This window comes from Rhopalosiphum maidis, chromosome 2, assembly GCF_003676215.2.
Source record: "Rhopalosiphum maidis isolate BTI-1 chromosome 2, ASM367621v3, whole genome shotgun sequence".
Taxonomy (NCBI): domain Eukaryota; kingdom Metazoa; phylum Arthropoda; class Insecta; order Hemiptera; family Aphididae; genus Rhopalosiphum; species Rhopalosiphum maidis.
The window spans coordinates 82,475,796-82,495,053 of NC_040878.1; the positions used below are offsets into that span (position 1 = coordinate 82,475,796).

The following is a 19,258-nucleotide window of genomic DNA, read 5'->3' on the forward strand; positions in this document are numbered from 1 at the left end:
ATACTGACCTTTCGATTGTATAACATATAACGTCTTAATTGCGTAATTATTATTAAACGGCATTACATACGATCGGTACCATCATTACGACCATATATTATTATGAGTTGAATACATTTTTTTTATTCGAGTTGAGTATTCTAATCTGCAGTGTGTTAAAATATGACGGATGGTTATCCATAACGTACTATTGAAAAAAATATTTTTCAGGATAAGCAATTTTATGCATCTTTCTTCAAAAAAAAAAAAAAAAATCAGTACAAATTAATTGAAAATAAAATATGTATAATGTATATTGAGATTTAGTGATTAAAAAAATATATATATTATATCAATTTTTCGAGTAGCTTAATATTTTGGCATATTAATACTTACAATAATCTAATAAACGTAGGTAGGTACTATTGCCATTCATTTTATGACCATAGACTTAGTGCGTTTTAAAAAATTTTGATAAAAATTGTTCGTTTTAGAATAACTATTAAAACATATTTCAAAATAAACTTTTTTCCTTTATAATAAAAAAACAAGTTTCGTATAGTATAGGTACTCAGAATTTTTAGTCATAGTTACTGATGTTATATAGATGTATGTGATAACTAGAGAACGGATTTTATTGTAATAAAGAAATCAATATATGTATCAATTTTTTTTTAAAATATAGAATAAAAAATCCAAAATATGTAAATATTGAAAAAATGCATTAGTATTGAAAATTACAAAAAAATAAATATTTCATAATAACAAATATTGAATAAAAGTAAAACAAATAATATAGGTATATAAAATTATGAATATTATCCCGGAACAAAGCAATGTGAAACAAGATGTTGTTATAGGTTTGCAAATAAAAAAAAACCGAAGGTTTGGAATACTTTTGTGTTGGTTAAAAAACCGTTTTACATCAACATATGTGATAGGAGCATAATTCTTATTCACTATATCAGAAGGAGTGTATTCAATTTCCAGAGATCCTTGTTGAATTTATCCTATTAAAATATCTCTGTCAAAAATTACATATCTTGTTGTTTTAGACGAAGCAAATGATGTTAAACGTCGTCAAGAATCAATGAAAAAATCAAAATTTACTAAAATATGTATTTATATGTAAAATAAATTTAGGTTTATTTCAATTAGAATGATCTAAATCGTACACATTTTTTATCAGATTTAAAATATCGCATTCCAATACAAATATGTATTTACAATGAAATCCATTCCCTAGTGATAATTATTGCATATGTAGTTAAAAATTATACAATAAACATTGGCAAAATTAGAGCTTTGGGGACTCAATCTTCCGAATCAGTTAAAAAGCCTCTCTTAAATTATAAGATAAACAAATTACTTTAATCCGATGCCTAAATAATTCAATAATATATTGGTCTAACTAGTGTAAAAAAACTCATGAGTAACCACCTTAAATTTAATACTTAAGCTTGTTGACCCAAGAATAAAAAATATGCTATCAAAAAAATAAATGAAAATACTGCAGAATTTAGGAAAATACGATATGTAATAAAGCTAAAAATATTTGATTTCATATTTTCATACGTTGTAATTGCTCAGAATTTAAAAATGTTACGTTTTTCTCTGGTTCGTTTTATTCAAGAATATGATTCAGTTATTTGGAATCCCATCAATCTTCCTATCCTAGCATAATTATCAAAACTGAACGTATTCAAAACTTGGCTTTACTTTATTGCAATCAAACAAACAAAATAAGCGCATCTTAAATCTATAGCAATATTAAAAAAACTGAATTATGTGCTAGAGCTCTACTATACACTATAAGATAACTTATTCCAAAAACAATCGTTTTGAATTATTAAGTCAAGTATTACTGACTATTAAGTATTCCTCAGGTTGAATGTGCTTGTATATTACAAACATTCTGTAGATATTTACCGTCGGAATTAGCCGCTTTACTTCAATTAATAGATTGTCAATTTTAGGCAATTCAATTATTTCAATATTTTGATTTTATCAATGATTGCCCAACAGGGTTAAAATCCTTGCTCTAAAATCATGATCACATAATATTAATTTCTCTGATTATATTATTATTTATGTAATGAATGTCGAGAAAATAGTTAGTGTTTTGTCTGACTACTTTTGTAAAAAATAAAACTAATTAGTCAACTAAATTCTGATACAGATCAAGTTATTATTGATTTTCTTTAATATAATGATATTTAAATAACTTTATTATTTATACATGTGAGTGAACTTGTATCAATAATTTTTCTTTGGATATTTTATTAATTGTTTTTCAATGAAAAGTTTTTAATATACTTTTTTGTACAATTGTGTAGTTTACAGTATACAATTAAATCTTGGTATCAAGTAAAAATAACATAGGCTTGATCAAAAACATAAAAACAAAAATTTAAAAATAAAATTTAAAATTATAAATGCACCAAATTGGTTTATATGCAGTAGTGAAAAAAAATGGAAATAATTTTAAATAAAAACAAAAAATATATACACATTTCATTACCTACATTAAACATTCTTAAAACGTTCTTAATCTTAAATTAGTGTATAAAATGTAATAACAATAATGTATAGTGTATATTGTGTAATTTTGTAACAACAGACATAGTATGAAATTTCACCAAAACGGACACCTGAAAATTAAAATAAACGTATCAAAATTTATTTTACAAAAATGTTCTCAAAAAATGACAACCAATAACATAATTGTAACGTTATGTAATATTGTAAAATAATAAATATAGCAATAAATATATGAAAAAAAAATGCTAGTATAATTAATAAAAGATAGTTTGAACTTTTTTTAAGAATTTATTTTAATTGTTATTGAGTCATAGTTTGAATCTGAAAACTTAAAATTAGATAAATTCAAATAAAAATAGAATATATAAACCTATAACTTATACTCACCAACCAATGTAGCATTGACAAAGGTTTTCGTTAGCAGTGGCCTGTTGTATGAGTAAATTTACTTGTCTGGGAACAGTCAGTTCTTGCTCATGTATAAAGTCTTTACCAGTCAATTTTTCACGTACTCTTGTGACAATTGCTAGAGCTTTCATGTTCAATGCTTCAGTTGGCTCAGTTTCAGTTATTACCTAAACACCACCCACCAAACGTATTATACACTAAAGTTATATTCCATAGCGCAATACTAAAGTCTGTCTCAGGAAAGAAAGGTTCCGTATATCGACAAAAACCATATATTCTTTTACATCCCCATACTACTTTGCGTTTTCGCACCAAATTCAACTTGACCCTGGTTCATAACTCAGTCTACATGCGCAAAACGATACCTCTTTTTGTGAGATAGACTATACTGTTAAATTTGTAATTTCATTAACATACCATTATCACCTCCTGGACCAACATTCAAAGGAGCGGCTTTTTTGCTAAGAGACGCTGCAAAACTAGTAGCCATGCTCACTTCTTCTGAAACTGTAGTAGCAGCAGAGGCTGCACTTATAGGATTTGTCCCAACAACTGTAGTGCCAGCAGTTGCAGCTGCTGTTCTCCGTGCTCCAACGCCAGCTTCCATTAGACGCCAATTTAGCAATGGGTCATAGACAAAAGCTTCTAGTACAGCCATCAAGCTGTCTTTGTTGTTTCGAAGCACAGTCATAACACTTTCACATGTTCTACGATAGGTTCCCTCAATACCAGTGATCTAATAATACAATAAAAACTTTTTACCACTGTTCAAAAACAGTTCAACAAGTTATGCATACTTCCATAGCATTAATAAGCATTCTAGTAAGCCTGAAAGGAATTTTTTCTGGAAACTTTTCACGGGTCATAGCCACTTCAAAACAATCGCCAAAATCAATATGTAGTATTTTTCCACTTAAACGGTCCAACATCAAATTTGAAGGATGTCTAAAAGTAAAACATTTTAATAGTCAAAACAATATAGATCCAAACAATTTAATTTAAATATAAAATTAAATACAGGGTAGGCCACTAAATTATTTTTAACTTATTCGATGAGGAAAATTAAAAATAGGATAACATGCATAGTCTATCTTGTATAATAAGATATTATAACATTATGTAAAGATTAATTTTACCTGTCTCCTAATCCGAGTATATAGCCAACCATAGACATCACAGCCAATGACCTTGTGTAATTAGTTCTACGATCAAACCAAACTTCAGATGATGGGGACTTGAGCCATAGTAATCTTGCTAGATCATCTCCCAGGGTATTAGTTAAAGCGTGTTCAAACACTTCAACCTTTTGCATTAATGTTAAATGATCATAGTTTGGAGCCATCTAAAAAACAGAAAATGTTCAAGATGAAAGTAGTACTTATAACAATATTGAATTTTAAACACTTATAATATAAACATTACTCTTAACATGATTCTGTGTTCTATATTCAATAACGTCTTCTTCTTTTCTCTGAAATCGCGTATTAGAGTATGCAATGTGTCACAATGAGGTACCCAACCAATAAGTCCAGAGTTTGTTGATAAAGGTATAACAGCATACCTCTGAAGTATTTTAAAATAAAAATCATAGATATATTTATATTTAAAGTATAATGTATGTGGCAAGAAATATTAAAAAATAACAAGCACCTGAATAGTTAAATTTCGTCTAAACGTATCAGGGTCATTAAGCAACAGTGTGTTGACCAAGCCAAAAAGTTGCATAACTCTTTCATCTTGTCTAAGATCTTCATGACCTTTCAACAAGAACATAAATTCGTTTCCATCACTACCTTTAATAACTAATTTGCGAGGACGTTGCTTTGAACTGATCACAGTCAACGAGCTCTGAATGTAAGCAATCCTGACAATAGGTTGACCAGGTATGTATGAACCGGGGACTGCAAGTTCCATATTACGACTTTGATGTAATTGTGGACTGACATACTGAAGTTCCAGATTTGTAAGTTGAGGCAATTGTCTTGATATTCGGCGAAAAACATGATAATACAAATCCCATGCTTGGTTCAAGTCACGATTATTACCAGAAACCAGATAACGATTACACCATTCTAAAGCTTCAACCAAATCTCTACCATATGTCTAGATGAAAATTTATTAATACATTTTTTATTTATTATATTTATACATATTTAGCAAATATAATTTTCAATACATACTTGATTAAATGAAGTTTCTTTCAAAGTCTGAGGCCCCTTTTCCAGCATAGCATGCAATGGTTCCAAAACTTCATACATTCCTTTCACATTATTTTCACCAAAGTACAACCTACTGGCTTCTTCCAAGGCCTCGTGCCACAACTCATGCCAAAGTATAGCAACCCTAAGTAGTTCATCACTAACCATGACCGCTTGCTGCACTAAATTTGGATTATGTTCACACATTGTTTTTAAGATTTTTCTTGCAGCATTCTTTCGTGCTACACTGGCAGATTTATTTGCTACAGTCAATGGATAGACCAAGGCTTGAGGATGGTGTTTGCCTATATCAATTAACTGAACTTGAATTAGACGGCTGACCAGAGTGCGAGGAGTGTCAATGCGAGCAATCAGTTGAGGTATCACCTAAGCCAACATTTTAGATATACATAGTATGGTTTTGTTTAAATATTAATTTTACAAATGATTACTTGTAACCACGTATTGATATGGCTAGATTTTAAGCCATCAACAATGGCTTCATACACATCATGATATTGACCATACTCAAACCATAGGGTTAAGAGTCTTAATGTATCTTGTAGAGAACTACCTTGAGATAATGAGATAGATTTAAAAAATCCTTCAACTGCAGGTACAGTAAACTGTGTAATATATTGATCAGATTTTGGAAACTATAAAAATTAAAAGTTTTATTAAAATTGTAAATAATAATAAGAACCTTAAACTAATTTAACTACCTCAGAACTAGTTTTATCAGCTACTCCTTTTTCTGCATTCTGATCATTTGCCTGTGATTTATTTTGTTGATGTTTATAGAAAAGAACAGTTTCAAAATTCATGTATGCCCATGAATGCCATGCTTTATACCAACAGGGATCATGAAATGTTGCTGCAAAGTAGTATTCTAAAACATTGGGTATTGACAATTCTGTCAAACCCTGAAGCTCCTCTTGCCAATATCCTAACTTTAAGTAGCATCTGTAAGACATAAATTATATTCTGTACTACATAAAATAAAAGTAAAAATATTTATCATAATTTGAATTATACCTTGCCAACAGTTTTTTAGTAGGATCAATCCTAAGTTTTTCATTATCTTTTCCTTTTCGTTTTAATTGTGGCAACACATTTTGAACCAAACTATTCAAATGACTAAAAATAACAAACAAACAATATCCATAAATTATTAGAAAACATTTGTACCTATGTAACTATTAAATATTTATTATTATTTACTTGAAGGCTTCCGATTTGGATCCAGAGGTCCACATATGCTTAATGTATGCAAATGTGACATGAGGATGAGTCATTGGTAACGGTTCAGTAGGATTTTTCGAAGGATCCGTACCCAGTAATGTAGTAAGAGTCTTATGAGACAATACCTAAACATATTATTTGAAATATAAAAAACATTTACATACTTTCTAAATAACAATACGTAAAAAACTTCAAAATAAAATAGAAATTTACCAAACGTGACGATTTACGACACAAAGCAGCATACTTAAGCCATGTATGCATATCTTCTTCGGGACTTAACACCAATGAATGTACTTGAATTATACGCTGCCAATCTTCAACAACTCTTTGACATCCCTAAAATCATTTTTACGTTTTAAATGAATCAAATTTTCTATAGTTATTATTACCTGTAGCCTATCCCACCAGACTTTATAAATTATTTGGCGTTTCTCTGGTTTCAGTTTATATTGAATGACTTCTTCAAGTTCAGACAACATTTGTACAGAAACCATAGCACCATAAGCTCGCTGATAACTTTCTGCTGCAGCAGCTGTAAGTTCAGTATCCAAAATTTCCCGAGCTAAATCAATGAACTATAAACATAGATACATTTTATAGTACAAGTGTATAAATCAACTTTTAAATACATTTAAGTATGTACATACTTTTTGAGCGTGTTCATATTGTTCTCCATGAATAGATAAGACCGCTCTATAAAAGGCTCCATCCATAGTGTCTCTCGGTATAAAATCCACATAAATTGCCATTTGTTGCCACTGTTTTAATCCCCAGGCTGCTGCTGCAGCAACCCTCGACATTTTTTCACGCCCACTCTCGGGGAAATGTAACCAATGAGAAGCAGCCACATTATTTAGCTTTCCCCATTGACCCAAAGATTCCAAACACCTGTCATTAAATCAATTTATACATTCTAAGAATTGATTGTTAAATTTTATAAATTAAATCTACCTCATTTCTCCTAATGACCACTCTATATCATTTGGTTCCTTTTGCAAAAATCCTTCGTAACATGACAATGCTTGTTCCCAGTTATGTAGTTTTTCAAACCACCTAGCTTGTATTTTCAACTGTTCACCAGGTTCTTGGTCTTCTTCTTGTTTACTCATAACTACTTCCAATAAACCTAGGTTACAATAATAATAATAATAAATAACACATTAGTTGACAAACATTTTATTGTAATAATAATTTTTTATGTACCCGATGCTGCTTCTTTTTGTTGTAATTTATTGTTGATAGATATAAGTGATTCAATAATATTTGGGCATACTTGACTATTTATCTCTTTGATATACTCGTCTTCTTTGTAGTGCAAAGCTTTTGCATAAGCTCGGCAGTCCATAGCTCTTTCACCAAGTATATGAGGATCAATTGGCAATGGTCCTTTTTCACAATGATCCATAAATTCAGCCAAGTTCAATATAGTTTGCGTCATTTCAGGGAGGTCAGAGACCATCAATGCCTGTTCTAAGGTCTGTATTAGCTCCTTTCTAAGTGGTTCTGTTAATTCTGTCCAACAGCTGACAAATGCTGCATTGAACAGATCTTTGGGCAACTGAGAATATGTTTGGGCAAGTGCCCAACATGAACGTAGAGCTGGTGAAGGTGATTCTTTTAAGAAGTCAATGCCAAGTCGTCTTAACCATTCCAGCCAATCATCTTTAGATACACAACGATTTGCTAACCATGCTTTTTGTAAATTTGGCAATGACGTATGCATCTTTAAAAAAATAAAAATAATATTAATCTAAAATTCGGCCATTGCAAAAATTATGAACGGATGATATATTAATTTTTTTTGTATTATAATAAATACTTAATTAATAAGTAATTTACTATTTATACAAAAAGAGAGTCTATTACCATTTGATGATAATATTATTTATATAATGCTCCTTAAAACAAAACTATCAAAAAACACCTTTTTTATTATAGTAGCCGCATCTCCAACTAGATGTACGCCAACTTCTTTTTTACTTTTAAACTGCTTGTGTCTAGAAAGCAATAGATTTTCTTCTAGACTTCCATCATTGTTCTAAAAAAAAAAAAAATTTAAGTAAAAAAATTATATTTTTTGTGACATTAATTTGATCACACACTGATGATATATAAGTAATGAGCATGTCATAAGGAGGATAATTGTATTGGCATTTATTTAAAGTGCGTGCAACAAGTGGCATAAATATTGTATATTTGCGACCCAATTGACATATCAATGCACATAATGTTTCCATAGCAGTTTTTCTAAGTTCTGGTGTACTTTCTATGGAGTTCACCTAAAATGCATTCAAAAAATTTAATATAAATAATATTACTCTAAACTACGAAAAATACTCATACAATTCCATGTATTATACGTGATGCATAGTCGGTAAAATCTAAAGTGTACGCTAACTGTGCTACAGTTTCCATTGCCACCTGGCTGACTTGAGTAGGATGATCAGTGGCATCAAATAAATTTACAAGTGGTGGCATAATCATGTGTAAATACTCATCCAAGTTAATACCAAATTTACATAAAGCTACAACCATCTAAAAGTTTATAAATTATAATATAAATAAATAATAGTACATTTATATACTAACTTATAAAAATAAATAATAAAAGTAATAAATTATCAGTATGAATGATGACTTACTCTCTTGGTAACATTGTGGTTTTTACTAGAATCATGATAAAGTATTCGTAGTATGTTAGGCATTAATTGCGATAAGTAAGTTTTGAATTGTGCTCCAAGTGCCACAACTATGTATTCAACTAGCTGAATTAAAGTACACTGAAGTGAACTATTCGGAATCCATAATTCCTAGGAAAACAAATTCAATTTTTACATTAAACATATTTAAATAGGAATTTTTAAATCTTTAATGCAACTAACTTTAATTAACAAAAATATATCATCCAAATAGTTTCGAATGTGTGGACCAACAATATTTATAAGTACACCCAACTGCTGGAATAGATATTCTCTAAAGTTGGCATCTGCTGTACGAATTACATTTAAAAAGCTGGGCATAACTTGCGGTATGTATGGTACACATTTTATTCCCAAAGATTGAAAGATAAATGTTATAGCCTAAAATATAACATATTATTATATATTAATTATCATTAGTACACAAAATATTTAAACTAAATAATGAATATTTAAGTAATAACTGAAGATCTCGACTGATTAAGATATATAAATAAATAAAATAATACCTAACACAGTTAATATTTCAAACATAGTGACTACTCGTTATCAATTTACAATAAATGTCTTACAATTTGCAGTGTAAATTAAGTTAATTTATGACTACAAAAAAAAGAAACATAAAATATAATATACATTTTAAACATCTATTTTTACTAACTTGTACAACCATAGTGTGATGTTGAAATAAATTTGGATCACGAATAATACGTATAAGTGTTGCAACTGCTACAGCTGGATAATATTCTTCCAATGTTGATGTACTCATATTTACTAACATTTCACTAGTTGTCCATTCTGTTTCTGATATAGGGCGTGGATCAGTCATCGAAAGTAATGCAGTAGACTCAATTTGAGAATCAATCTGTCCCAGATTCATTTTATGTTTATAAGGATCTAAAGCTCCAAGAAGCCCGAGTACCCGAATTGTTTCTCTTCTAAAGCAAAAATAAGAAAATCATATTAGTTAATGAGTTAACTATTTTATAAAATGTACAAAAATGCACCTGACTATGGGTTGTTGTTCAGTTTTTAAAAATCCGAGTAAAGTGTCTAATAATGAAGGGTATTGTTCATATGGTTGGATGACGTATCCAAGTCCTTCAACTAATTTACCAAGTACCCAAAGAGCAACTCCACGTTTTTCTTGTGATCCACCGTCACCTAACATGTCCAATAAGAAAGGCAACAGTTCATCAGTCCAACTACACATTTCTTCTCCATTCACCTGTTAATTTCAACCACAAACACACAAATAATTATTTTATTTTAAATAAAATAAAACCATATTAAACTTACCTGAGCCAAATCTCCAATACATGCGAGTATACTTATCAAAATACTTGGATTTAAATCTGGTTCATGAAGTTTAGGAACTAATATTTTTAAAACTGGTTGCACATATGGAGAAACAAGACGAGGAGCGTGAACAGCCATATGGTCAATCATTCTGGCACTTTGCTCTTTATTACGACCCATTCCACTGTGTTCAAGTTCAGTCAAACACTAATAGGAAAAAGTTATCAAATATTCAGTTTTAATTTCATCAAATTCTTTGATTTATCATAAAATAAGATAAATAATAATAAATAATTATACAAACCTGCATTAGTGTTTTGCGCAACGGTGGCATTACATAAGCAGGATTTACCAGACTAAGCCGTCCTATAGTACAGAGGGCCATTTCTCTTATTTCAAAATTCACATCATTCATAGCCATAAATAATGCAGTGAGATTATGAACTTGAGCAAGATAAAAATCAAAACTACGGTCGAGGTTCTCAAACACTACATAACGCACATCAGGATCTAACATAATGAGAAAATAAATCAAATTATTATCTGTTCTTAGTTTTAAATTTTATATACAAACCACATTTATCTTACTGACCAGTATCAGAAACTCCAACAACAAGCAGTTGCTTTATGACTGTAGAAATTGTATATCTAACTGTATGAGATGTTTTACTTTGTGGCGACTCAATTGCCAAACGCAATAAACGACTACATGTTCGAACAGATTCAATTCGAACTTCTTGTTGTTCACTTTCTAGATAATGCTCAGCACAGCGACGCAAAAATTGCAGTAAAGAATGTCCTAGAAAAATTGTTTTTAGTTAAATTTTCACATATTCTTGATTATTAATTATAATCCATATTTAAATATAGTAATAAATATTATATTAACCTTCAAAGTTGAAGCTCCCAAGTGTTCTGAGGGCCAAAACAATATTTGAAATATTTTGAGACTCAAGAACTGATGGCATTAATGACAAACTGAGTGCAGAACTTGTAACAGATAATGGCAATGCAATAGAAGAACTACGGTTATTAAGCACTTGAGACAGTATTTTCAGTAATCCTAAAAAAGAAAAAAAACCAATGTTTATAGCTTAAGAAAATGAAACTTAAATGAACTTCTTTGTTAACCATCAGAAATATCTTTTTTCAATGCGGGTACGGCTACTGCCAATTCTTTAAAAGCTATTGTAAGTGTAGGACTGAGACCCATTGCTAACATAGGTTCAAGAAGTTCTTTAAGATCGTTCTTAATATTGTGTTGAGTTGCAATTCCCAATAATGTAATACAAACATAAACCGCTGGTTCAGGATTTGCAGGTTTTTTTTTTGAACTATCCTGTAAAAATTTTCAAAAATATATATTAATACAAAAATGAACCATATTATATTGGTACAACCATATTACAAATCAAGTTTGTTTGAAAAGAAAATCTTTGGATATATTGTTTAAAATAATACCTTAGATGGTAAGAAACTACGTATTAATTCTAAAATTTTAGATAAATATGGCTTGATATGATCTTCAATAGCTATTGCAACCAGACCAACAGAAACAAATGCATAAGTCCGTTGATCACGATCACGACCACGGATAGTTGCAAGAAGAAACAGCATTGAAGAATTTAAGTAACTAGAAAATAAAATGTTTTTAAGAACATATAAATAAAAATATTAAAATAATACAGTAATACTTTTGAACAAAAATTGATTTATTGAATGCAGCTAGTCTGGGAAGCAATTTCATCAGAGCAGAATTCACTAAGAGATTTCTGCACATTCTATGAGATATTGCTGATGAACACACTCGGTCATAGTTTTCTTGAAGTAAATTTTTGCAAGCACTGCTTTCGTATCGAATACCTGATGATGCAATTCTTACTGAGTCATCATCTGTTCGTCCAGAACCGCCTACCAGCCCTTTCAAAGCAGATTTGGTTCGAGGTAGTAAACTCAATATTTCCTAAAACCAAACACATTTTTTAATTTTATTATTTGAATTTGTATTTTTTTCTGTTTAACTATAAAAATAACAATCATGGTAATATCATTGTTACACTTTTTACCAAGTAAAAGAAAATAATCTATGAGAAATTATAGGATAAGAATACGGAATAAGAATAAAAATTAATAATAAATATGATAAACAATTACTTATATAACAAAAGATTTATAAATTACTGATAAGGATAATTTTGAGAAATGAAATGAGTAAAATTAAAAACTATATGATATTTGCCATAAATATATCTAACCGCACTAGTCTGACTTTGATCCCACTGCAATCTTTGCATCAATGAGTCATTTCGTCTTTCCCAATTAACATTGCTGACTCTTAACAATTCGTTTAACACTAATAATGATCCATGTATTTTGTCATCACGAACAATGCCTTTTTCTTTATTTATAGAATCATCAATTCCATTCATAACTTCTTCATAACATTGCTTGTACCTAACAGAAGAAAAAACAACATTAAATTAGCAACACAATTGTAGATACAATAATCAAAATATAACATCATATTTTACTTTAAATATACCCACCCATATATTTAATGTAATCCCTATTAAACTTTGAACATTCAATAACTATTTGAAAACATAATGAGAAATAATAATTAATTTCCAAAATATTCAAATAAATTAACCCCATACATATCTTGACTTAAGTTTATAAGTAATAAGTATACAAATTTTATATTAAGTATTAAGTTTAAGTAAACCAGAAAAATAAATCGAGGTAAGTGAAGTTCAATAATTAAGTATTAATTATCTAAAATTATACACGATAACCCAGTCATATACACGTTTTATACATTTTTTATTAGTACCATTCAGACTTCTGTGTTTGTTTAGAAGTTTCTCTTTGAGCAGTTACAACAAGAGCTGCTCTTAATGCTTCTACAGCCCCATCTCTAATATTTGGTTTTGGATCACGTGCTACATTTAACACCAAATCAAAAAACTGAGCTGCGTGCTGAAAGAAAAGAGTTGGAACCATAGTAGCAATTTCTCTGAGTATGAGCACCTTATAAACAAATAAATTGTATCATTAAGATCATTTATACCAATAATAATATTAATATAAATAATGATGTCACTCACTGCCGCATATCTTTTTGGTTCATTTCGTACACCACCTAACCATTCAAATGCTCTTTTTACCTCAAATTCAACATACTGGTCTGCATAAGTACCAGAGTCCAAGGCTAATTTTCCAACTGTTTTGGCAGCAAGCTCCATTACTGCCGAATCGGCAGATGGCAATAAATTACGTAAATAGTTTGCAAACCTACTAATACGGTTATTTTTATTGCCAACATCAGCACCAATTAAACACACTGTAAAAATTAATTCAATAATGTCATCATCAATTAATAAAATATTAATCAACAAATAAAGTATTTACATTACCAAATAAAATATTATAAATTTTATTTTAATTAAATATTTTAAAAATACAGAGTGATTCTTTTATCATGAACCACTCATTATTTCAAAAAGTATTCATGTTTTTGAAAATATTTTTTTGCATTGTTTTAAGTTGTTAAAAAATCAATGTTTTTTTTTAAAAATTATATTTTTAAATATTTGTTATCCTTATATTTTTTTAAGTTTTTACTTTTTTGAATGACAGCATAGAGTTTTATATTCCAAAGCAGAATAATTTTCTGAGTATTTTGATACATAAAATTCGAATTTAGGGCGAGTAGTTTATGAGTTATTCTTATTTAAAGTTTAGACAAGCGGAGTAGTGGACAGACATTTTGTAGGGTAACCCCGTACCACTCCACTCCGCGCATCTAAACTTTAAATACTTATTAACTACTCACCCTAAATTTGATACCCCGTATATCTAAAATATTTTTGAACACTAATAATAAGATATAATAACAAAAATAATATACTAACAATGAAATTAGATTATAACAAGTTGAAAATCATTTTATAATAATTTGTTTACAATTTTATCAGATTAGTAATTCATATCATAATATCTATTAATTTGTCAATGCTGCTACTTTACATAATGAAATAAACTTAAAAATTTTAATATAATTCAAATGTTTTGATTAACTCGATCAGTTGAAGACATATATATCTTTAATTTTTTAGTCATGATAATGTAATGTATGATTAAAATTAATGAATCAAATTCAAATTATACTACACTTAAGATACATCACTCTAAGCTATTTAACTTTTAAAATATACAAATTCAATGTATTTGAATTTTTAATTTAACACAAGGCACATTCATTTAAATATAAAGTGATGTCATTTGATTTTTCTCTAACAAGCATCCCTTATAGTTTAGTTTAGGAATGTAATAATTTGCTTAATTATTAATAGATTATTAGCAAATGTTTGCAATTTAACACATAATATGAGTTAATAATTTCAAAACAAATTTATTATAATCTATACATTATAACGAAGAAAGAAAAAGTAAAAATAAAAAATGTGTAATTTGAAGACCTATTAATAAATTCTTGATTTATACAACTGCCAAAATAAATATTTTCTTAGTAACTAATATTATATGATAAAAAATGTCTACAGCTGCATTTTACTCACATATAGCAAGTATTCCACCAATTTTTTCATTGCTATCAGAACTTGATACCATTTCATATATATGTTGGTTAAATTCATCATTAAAAACTGCTCGCTCTTCTGCTGATACCTCACGTAGTTCAGTTTTTACCTTAAATAATAATAATTAAACACAAATTAATGTTTATTTAGATAAAAGCTTAAAAAATGTTTGATAATTACATAGAGATTTAAATCTCGAGCAGCACGTTTACGGATCTCAAAGTTTTTGGACTTTAACCTAGTTACAAAATGTTGCATGCGTACAGATGACATGTTTTTTTTGGCTCTGAAACATAAATATAGAATCTAATTCAATTTAAATCAACTAAACTATACACAGAAATAATGTATATATTATTTTATAATATTAACAAAGCTATGATATCTGATAGACAGACAATACTATTAATTACATTTATAGTTTTTAAATTAAATTTGAATAAATTTAATAAATTTGGATACAATTTGTTTTTGTTTTTAATAAACTAGATGGGTATTTCTTACCAGTTGTAATCAATTAAAATTGAATAAACTAAATTAATTAAGAAATGTTAAATGTCAATACTAATAGGGTATGTATTTAGTAGGTATATGATAACTTTTACAGAAATAAATAAGTAAAAATAATTAAGGAATTATATTATTAAAAGAATAAAGTTCTTATACAGCATGGAATATTTATGGTCTAGTTACATTTTCATAGAAAGAGTTCTTTCTAAAATATCTATTTAAAGTTCATAAAATACAACACTTAGTAATGTTCTTAAACAAATTACATGATTAACTAAAATCTAATGTAAATTTACGATATAAATTAATATTAGGAAAATCAAAAATATACATTAAATAATTGTATTACTATAAAAAAACGATATACATATTACATTGAAAATAAGTTTTCTTACAATCAATCAGTCTCTGGAATCGATGATTTAATGTATTTGATACATTCAATAATGGTACACTAATTTAAAACGAACATAATATTTACAATAATAGTGACATTAAAAACAAACATACAAATACTTATTGTGTTTTGAAAACTTTTAAAATTACAACATCAAAAACATCAACTATTTATTATTTTGATTTTAAAATGATAAAACCCGGCTGTTTTTTGTGAAGTACATAACCATAGAACGCACATTATGTTATCAGCTCAGTGATATTATCTTGTTGCTAACTTTGGACGGGTGTGATGGTAAACAAGAGTTGGTTGCACAGGCATATACAATACCCTGTGTAACTCTGTGGTTTGGTTGGTAGGTGCGACACAATGTTTGACTTTTCGATAGTAAGTCATTAGTTTGATTGTTCGTTTGGACTGTTTGGAGTTCGCCTTCGTCGGGCTTCGTCCTTTGATTTCAAAAATTTCCAGATTGCCTCGTATTAGGTTATCATTGATTTTATTTTGTATTTCTATTATATTTTAATGTTTTACTCTACAAATTGAAATAATATTCCATTTATTCGAGACATTCGGCCTTTTGTTGGTATTCATATTTTTCAGTTTTTATTTATTTAGGCAGGTAAATACCAATAGCGTATTTATTTAGGATTTTTTCTTATGGGATATTAGAACATAGGTATAACCAGACCTAACCGTATATAAGGTATAGCTATAAAATATGGTGAAAAATGTTTTTAATCCAATGCATGAGACATTTAATGGTTTTTCCTAAAACATAAAATACATTAACTATCATTAATATAGTATTTGGCGTTTAAAGATTACTGTTACATTTTTTTTATAACCATGGTATTTATAGAGCATATATATATATATATACATATACATAATTGATAATAGGCTCAGAAGCTCCCTGAGACAGTTTAAGTCATTAATATCTATAATAAAAGCCGAACCTTTTTTTTATTAAAAATTCTGGAATTATTACTAATAGTATACATCACATTTTTCCTAGATTGATATTTTAACTGTCATAATAATAATAACAAATGTATTAAATATTAAATAATAATATTTTATAGTATATATATAAATAATATAACCATAAATGTTTTTTTATTTTAATATCCAAGATTGCCAAAATTTAAAATTTTCTAAAAGTAGAAAAATACACTAAAGAAACTAACCATTATATAATGTGTGGTTTATTGGTTTAAAAAGAAAACAAAATATTGTCAACAAGTATGATCCATTGGTTAACTCAAAATTCTAACTAAAAACAAAACAAAAATGTCTGTTCATAGGTCGTATATAGCCAGTGGCGTATATAGAAATTAATTTCAGGTCGGGGGGGATTAAAAAAAAAATGTCCATTTTTAAATTCTAATTAATTATATAATCAAAATCAATGCCCGTACCAACCACACATTTCAGTGAGATTGAACCCCTAACCCCCCCCCCCATATACGCCACTGCTTATAGTAATGATTTGCTGTAGTACACCACCTAAGTATGATTGTCTGTTTAAGAGTTATATGATCAAATTGATTATGGGTTTTTTTTTTTGGTCGATAAAACGATGTAATATAAAAACTATTAATTTACTTACAGTTGACAGTTGATGTGTTGATCGTTTGATTTCACGAGATTAAATTTCCATTTACCATTTTTCTTCTCATCTAATACAACATTGTTATATGCTCGAATCAATTTGGTTTTTTTTTTAACAGTTGATTTCTCCTTTGGAATTCTGCAAACACTATAAAATCTCAAATAAATAAGCTATTAATTCTTATAATTAGATACTCATTATATTAACCATTTAGTATTATCAATAATCAATATGTTATAATGTTTTAGTATGTGTTTGCAATAACAATTTATTAAAATAACGTTTATTTTATTGATGAACACTAAATTAACATTTAAATATTCGATATTTTATTAGTAGGTATTTATAAGAAATTAATTATTAAAACTAATTCCGTAACTCAATATTTAGTGCCTAGTGGCGTATAATGTACATATTATATGAGGATTACATTTTACATTACATCGTAATAAACCAACTCGTTATCGAAAATTTAAACTATTTTGTAGGTGACACACAATATATATTAGAAAAAAAATTATTTTAGCCCTAAATTTCTAATGACAAATGAGACTTATTTGCGGTCTGCATCAAGTTTTAATTCCATAATGAATAATGATAATTTATATTTTAAACAAAATTTAATAAAATATATTGAGAACTTTTATTTAATGTCATGCTTTAGATTTTTGTGAAAAAAGATTTTTAAGTAAACTCATACATTCTATAATTTAACCACATTTCGTTGAAAAATGCAAGTCCTGTGTACACCCCAGTATCCCACATTAGCACTACTATAATAGTATTCTAAATTCTAATATAATGTGGTATTGAATATTTTAATAATTATAAATACTGGTCCAAGTAGGTAGCTAATTGTAGTTATATGGCATCTATCTATATAGCTCTATTATAGGCACTATATCAGTTTAATGTTTACATTAAAATTTGCTTTATTTAGGATTTACTACTTAGGTACTTTACTTTTATTATTTAAACTAATATCGTTATTATTTTTAATATCAAATGAATATAATCAGATATTAATAATAACGTTTAGGTTTTTTTTTTAAATTTATTACTTGAGCTTGAAAAAATTAAAATTAATAAAATTACGACAATATAAGGTACCTCAATTGTTGTTCAAGTTGAACTTCATTATTGTTTTGCTGTTTAGTTGTAAGTTTTTTGGACATCACTGAAGAATGACTAAAAAACATGCTGTTTTTTTTTATAGAACACAGTCAAAATTATAAATTATATAAAAACCATGACTCTACAAATAATTTTTACACTCAGACTTTTTCGATTTAGTTTGTTATAGATGTATTGAAAAATTAATAGTATATCATAATTTGAGTCACATTTTTAATTTTTAATTAAATAGGTAAGTACCACACGTTATATACGTTTATAAATTATATGATTTATGAGTATAATGCGTATGCCAATACGAGTACAAAACATAACAAAAATTAACGATTCAAATGATAAAATAACAACTGATATTTCCATAGGAATCTACGCATTATTAACATTATATGTACAATAGCAGACTAGCAAACACAAACTAATTTTTTTAACATTCCCGGTGATTGTAAAGAAAATATTATACATATTCAGATAAAATTATTTCCGTAGATAGCTAAATGATAAAATATGTGTAAAGTAGTTAGCAGCCAGTTGTTATAACATAATTAGTATAGTGTAGTGTTTGTAACGAGTTGGTACAATTTTCATTGCAAATAGTGCCTAGTGGACCTATCGAGGGACGAATTTTAATTTTT

General features: G+C 28.1%; 1 protein-coding gene across 2 annotated transcripts; it reads right to left on the bottom strand.

Annotated features, from left to right (window-relative positions):
* Window positions 1-2,367: 2,367 nt before the first annotated feature.
* Window positions 2,368-18,714, bottom strand: LOC113555205 (serine/threonine-protein kinase mTOR). Of its 2 annotated transcripts, XM_026959589.1 has the most exons (38): window positions 18,603-18,714; window positions 17,490-17,639; window positions 15,151-15,256; window positions 14,950-15,079; window positions 13,477-13,712; window positions 13,203-13,399; window positions 12,625-12,823; window positions 12,064-12,332; window positions 11,831-12,002; window positions 11,501-11,708; window positions 11,259-11,432; window positions 10,962-11,168; window positions 10,674-10,879; window positions 10,370-10,576; window positions 10,078-10,298; window positions 9,732-10,008; window positions 9,254-9,451; window positions 9,014-9,181; window positions 8,715-8,906; window positions 8,474-8,650; window positions 8,296-8,409; window positions 7,575-8,094; window positions 7,323-7,497; window positions 7,019-7,259; window positions 6,761-6,946; window positions 6,582-6,707; window positions 6,348-6,493; window positions 6,162-6,263; window positions 5,849-6,089; window positions 5,579-5,782; window positions 5,109-5,513; window positions 4,579-5,031; window positions 4,351-4,491; window positions 4,065-4,270; window positions 3,726-3,873; window positions 3,338-3,664; window positions 2,908-3,086; window positions 2,368-2,630 (listed from the first exon to the last, which is right to left on the bottom strand). In XM_026959589.1, exons 1-38 carry the CDS (start codon window positions 18,689-18,691, stop codon window positions 2,615-2,617), a joined length of 7,713 nt encoding a protein of 2,570 aa, XP_026815390.1. In that variant the 5' UTR covers window positions 18,692-18,714; the 3' UTR covers window positions 2,368-2,614. The 2 variants fall into 2 exon arrangements, 1 of the variants encoding a protein (XP_026815390.1); XR_003405333.1 differs by lacking the exon at window positions 18,603-18,714 and having other exon boundaries at window positions 2,369-2,630; window positions 2,908-3,095; window positions 3,346-3,664; window positions 17,490-17,570.
* Window positions 18,715-19,258: the final 544 nt, after the last annotated feature.

Excerpts from the sequence above, each read along its gene's own strand:
- LOC113555205 (XM_026959589.1), bottom strand. The coding sequence starts at position 18,691 with ATGTTTTTTAGTCATTCTTCAGTGATGTCCAAAAAACTTACAACTAAA. Across the intron at positions 15,080-15,150 it reads CTCGAGATTTAAATCTCTAT|GTAAAAACTGAACTACGTGA; the intron begins GTAATTATCAAA and ends TTATTATTTAAG. Across the intron at positions 11,433-11,500 it reads GAAAAAAGATATTTCTGATG|GATTACTGAAAATACTGTCT; the intron begins GTTAACAAAGAA and ends TTTCTTTTTTAG.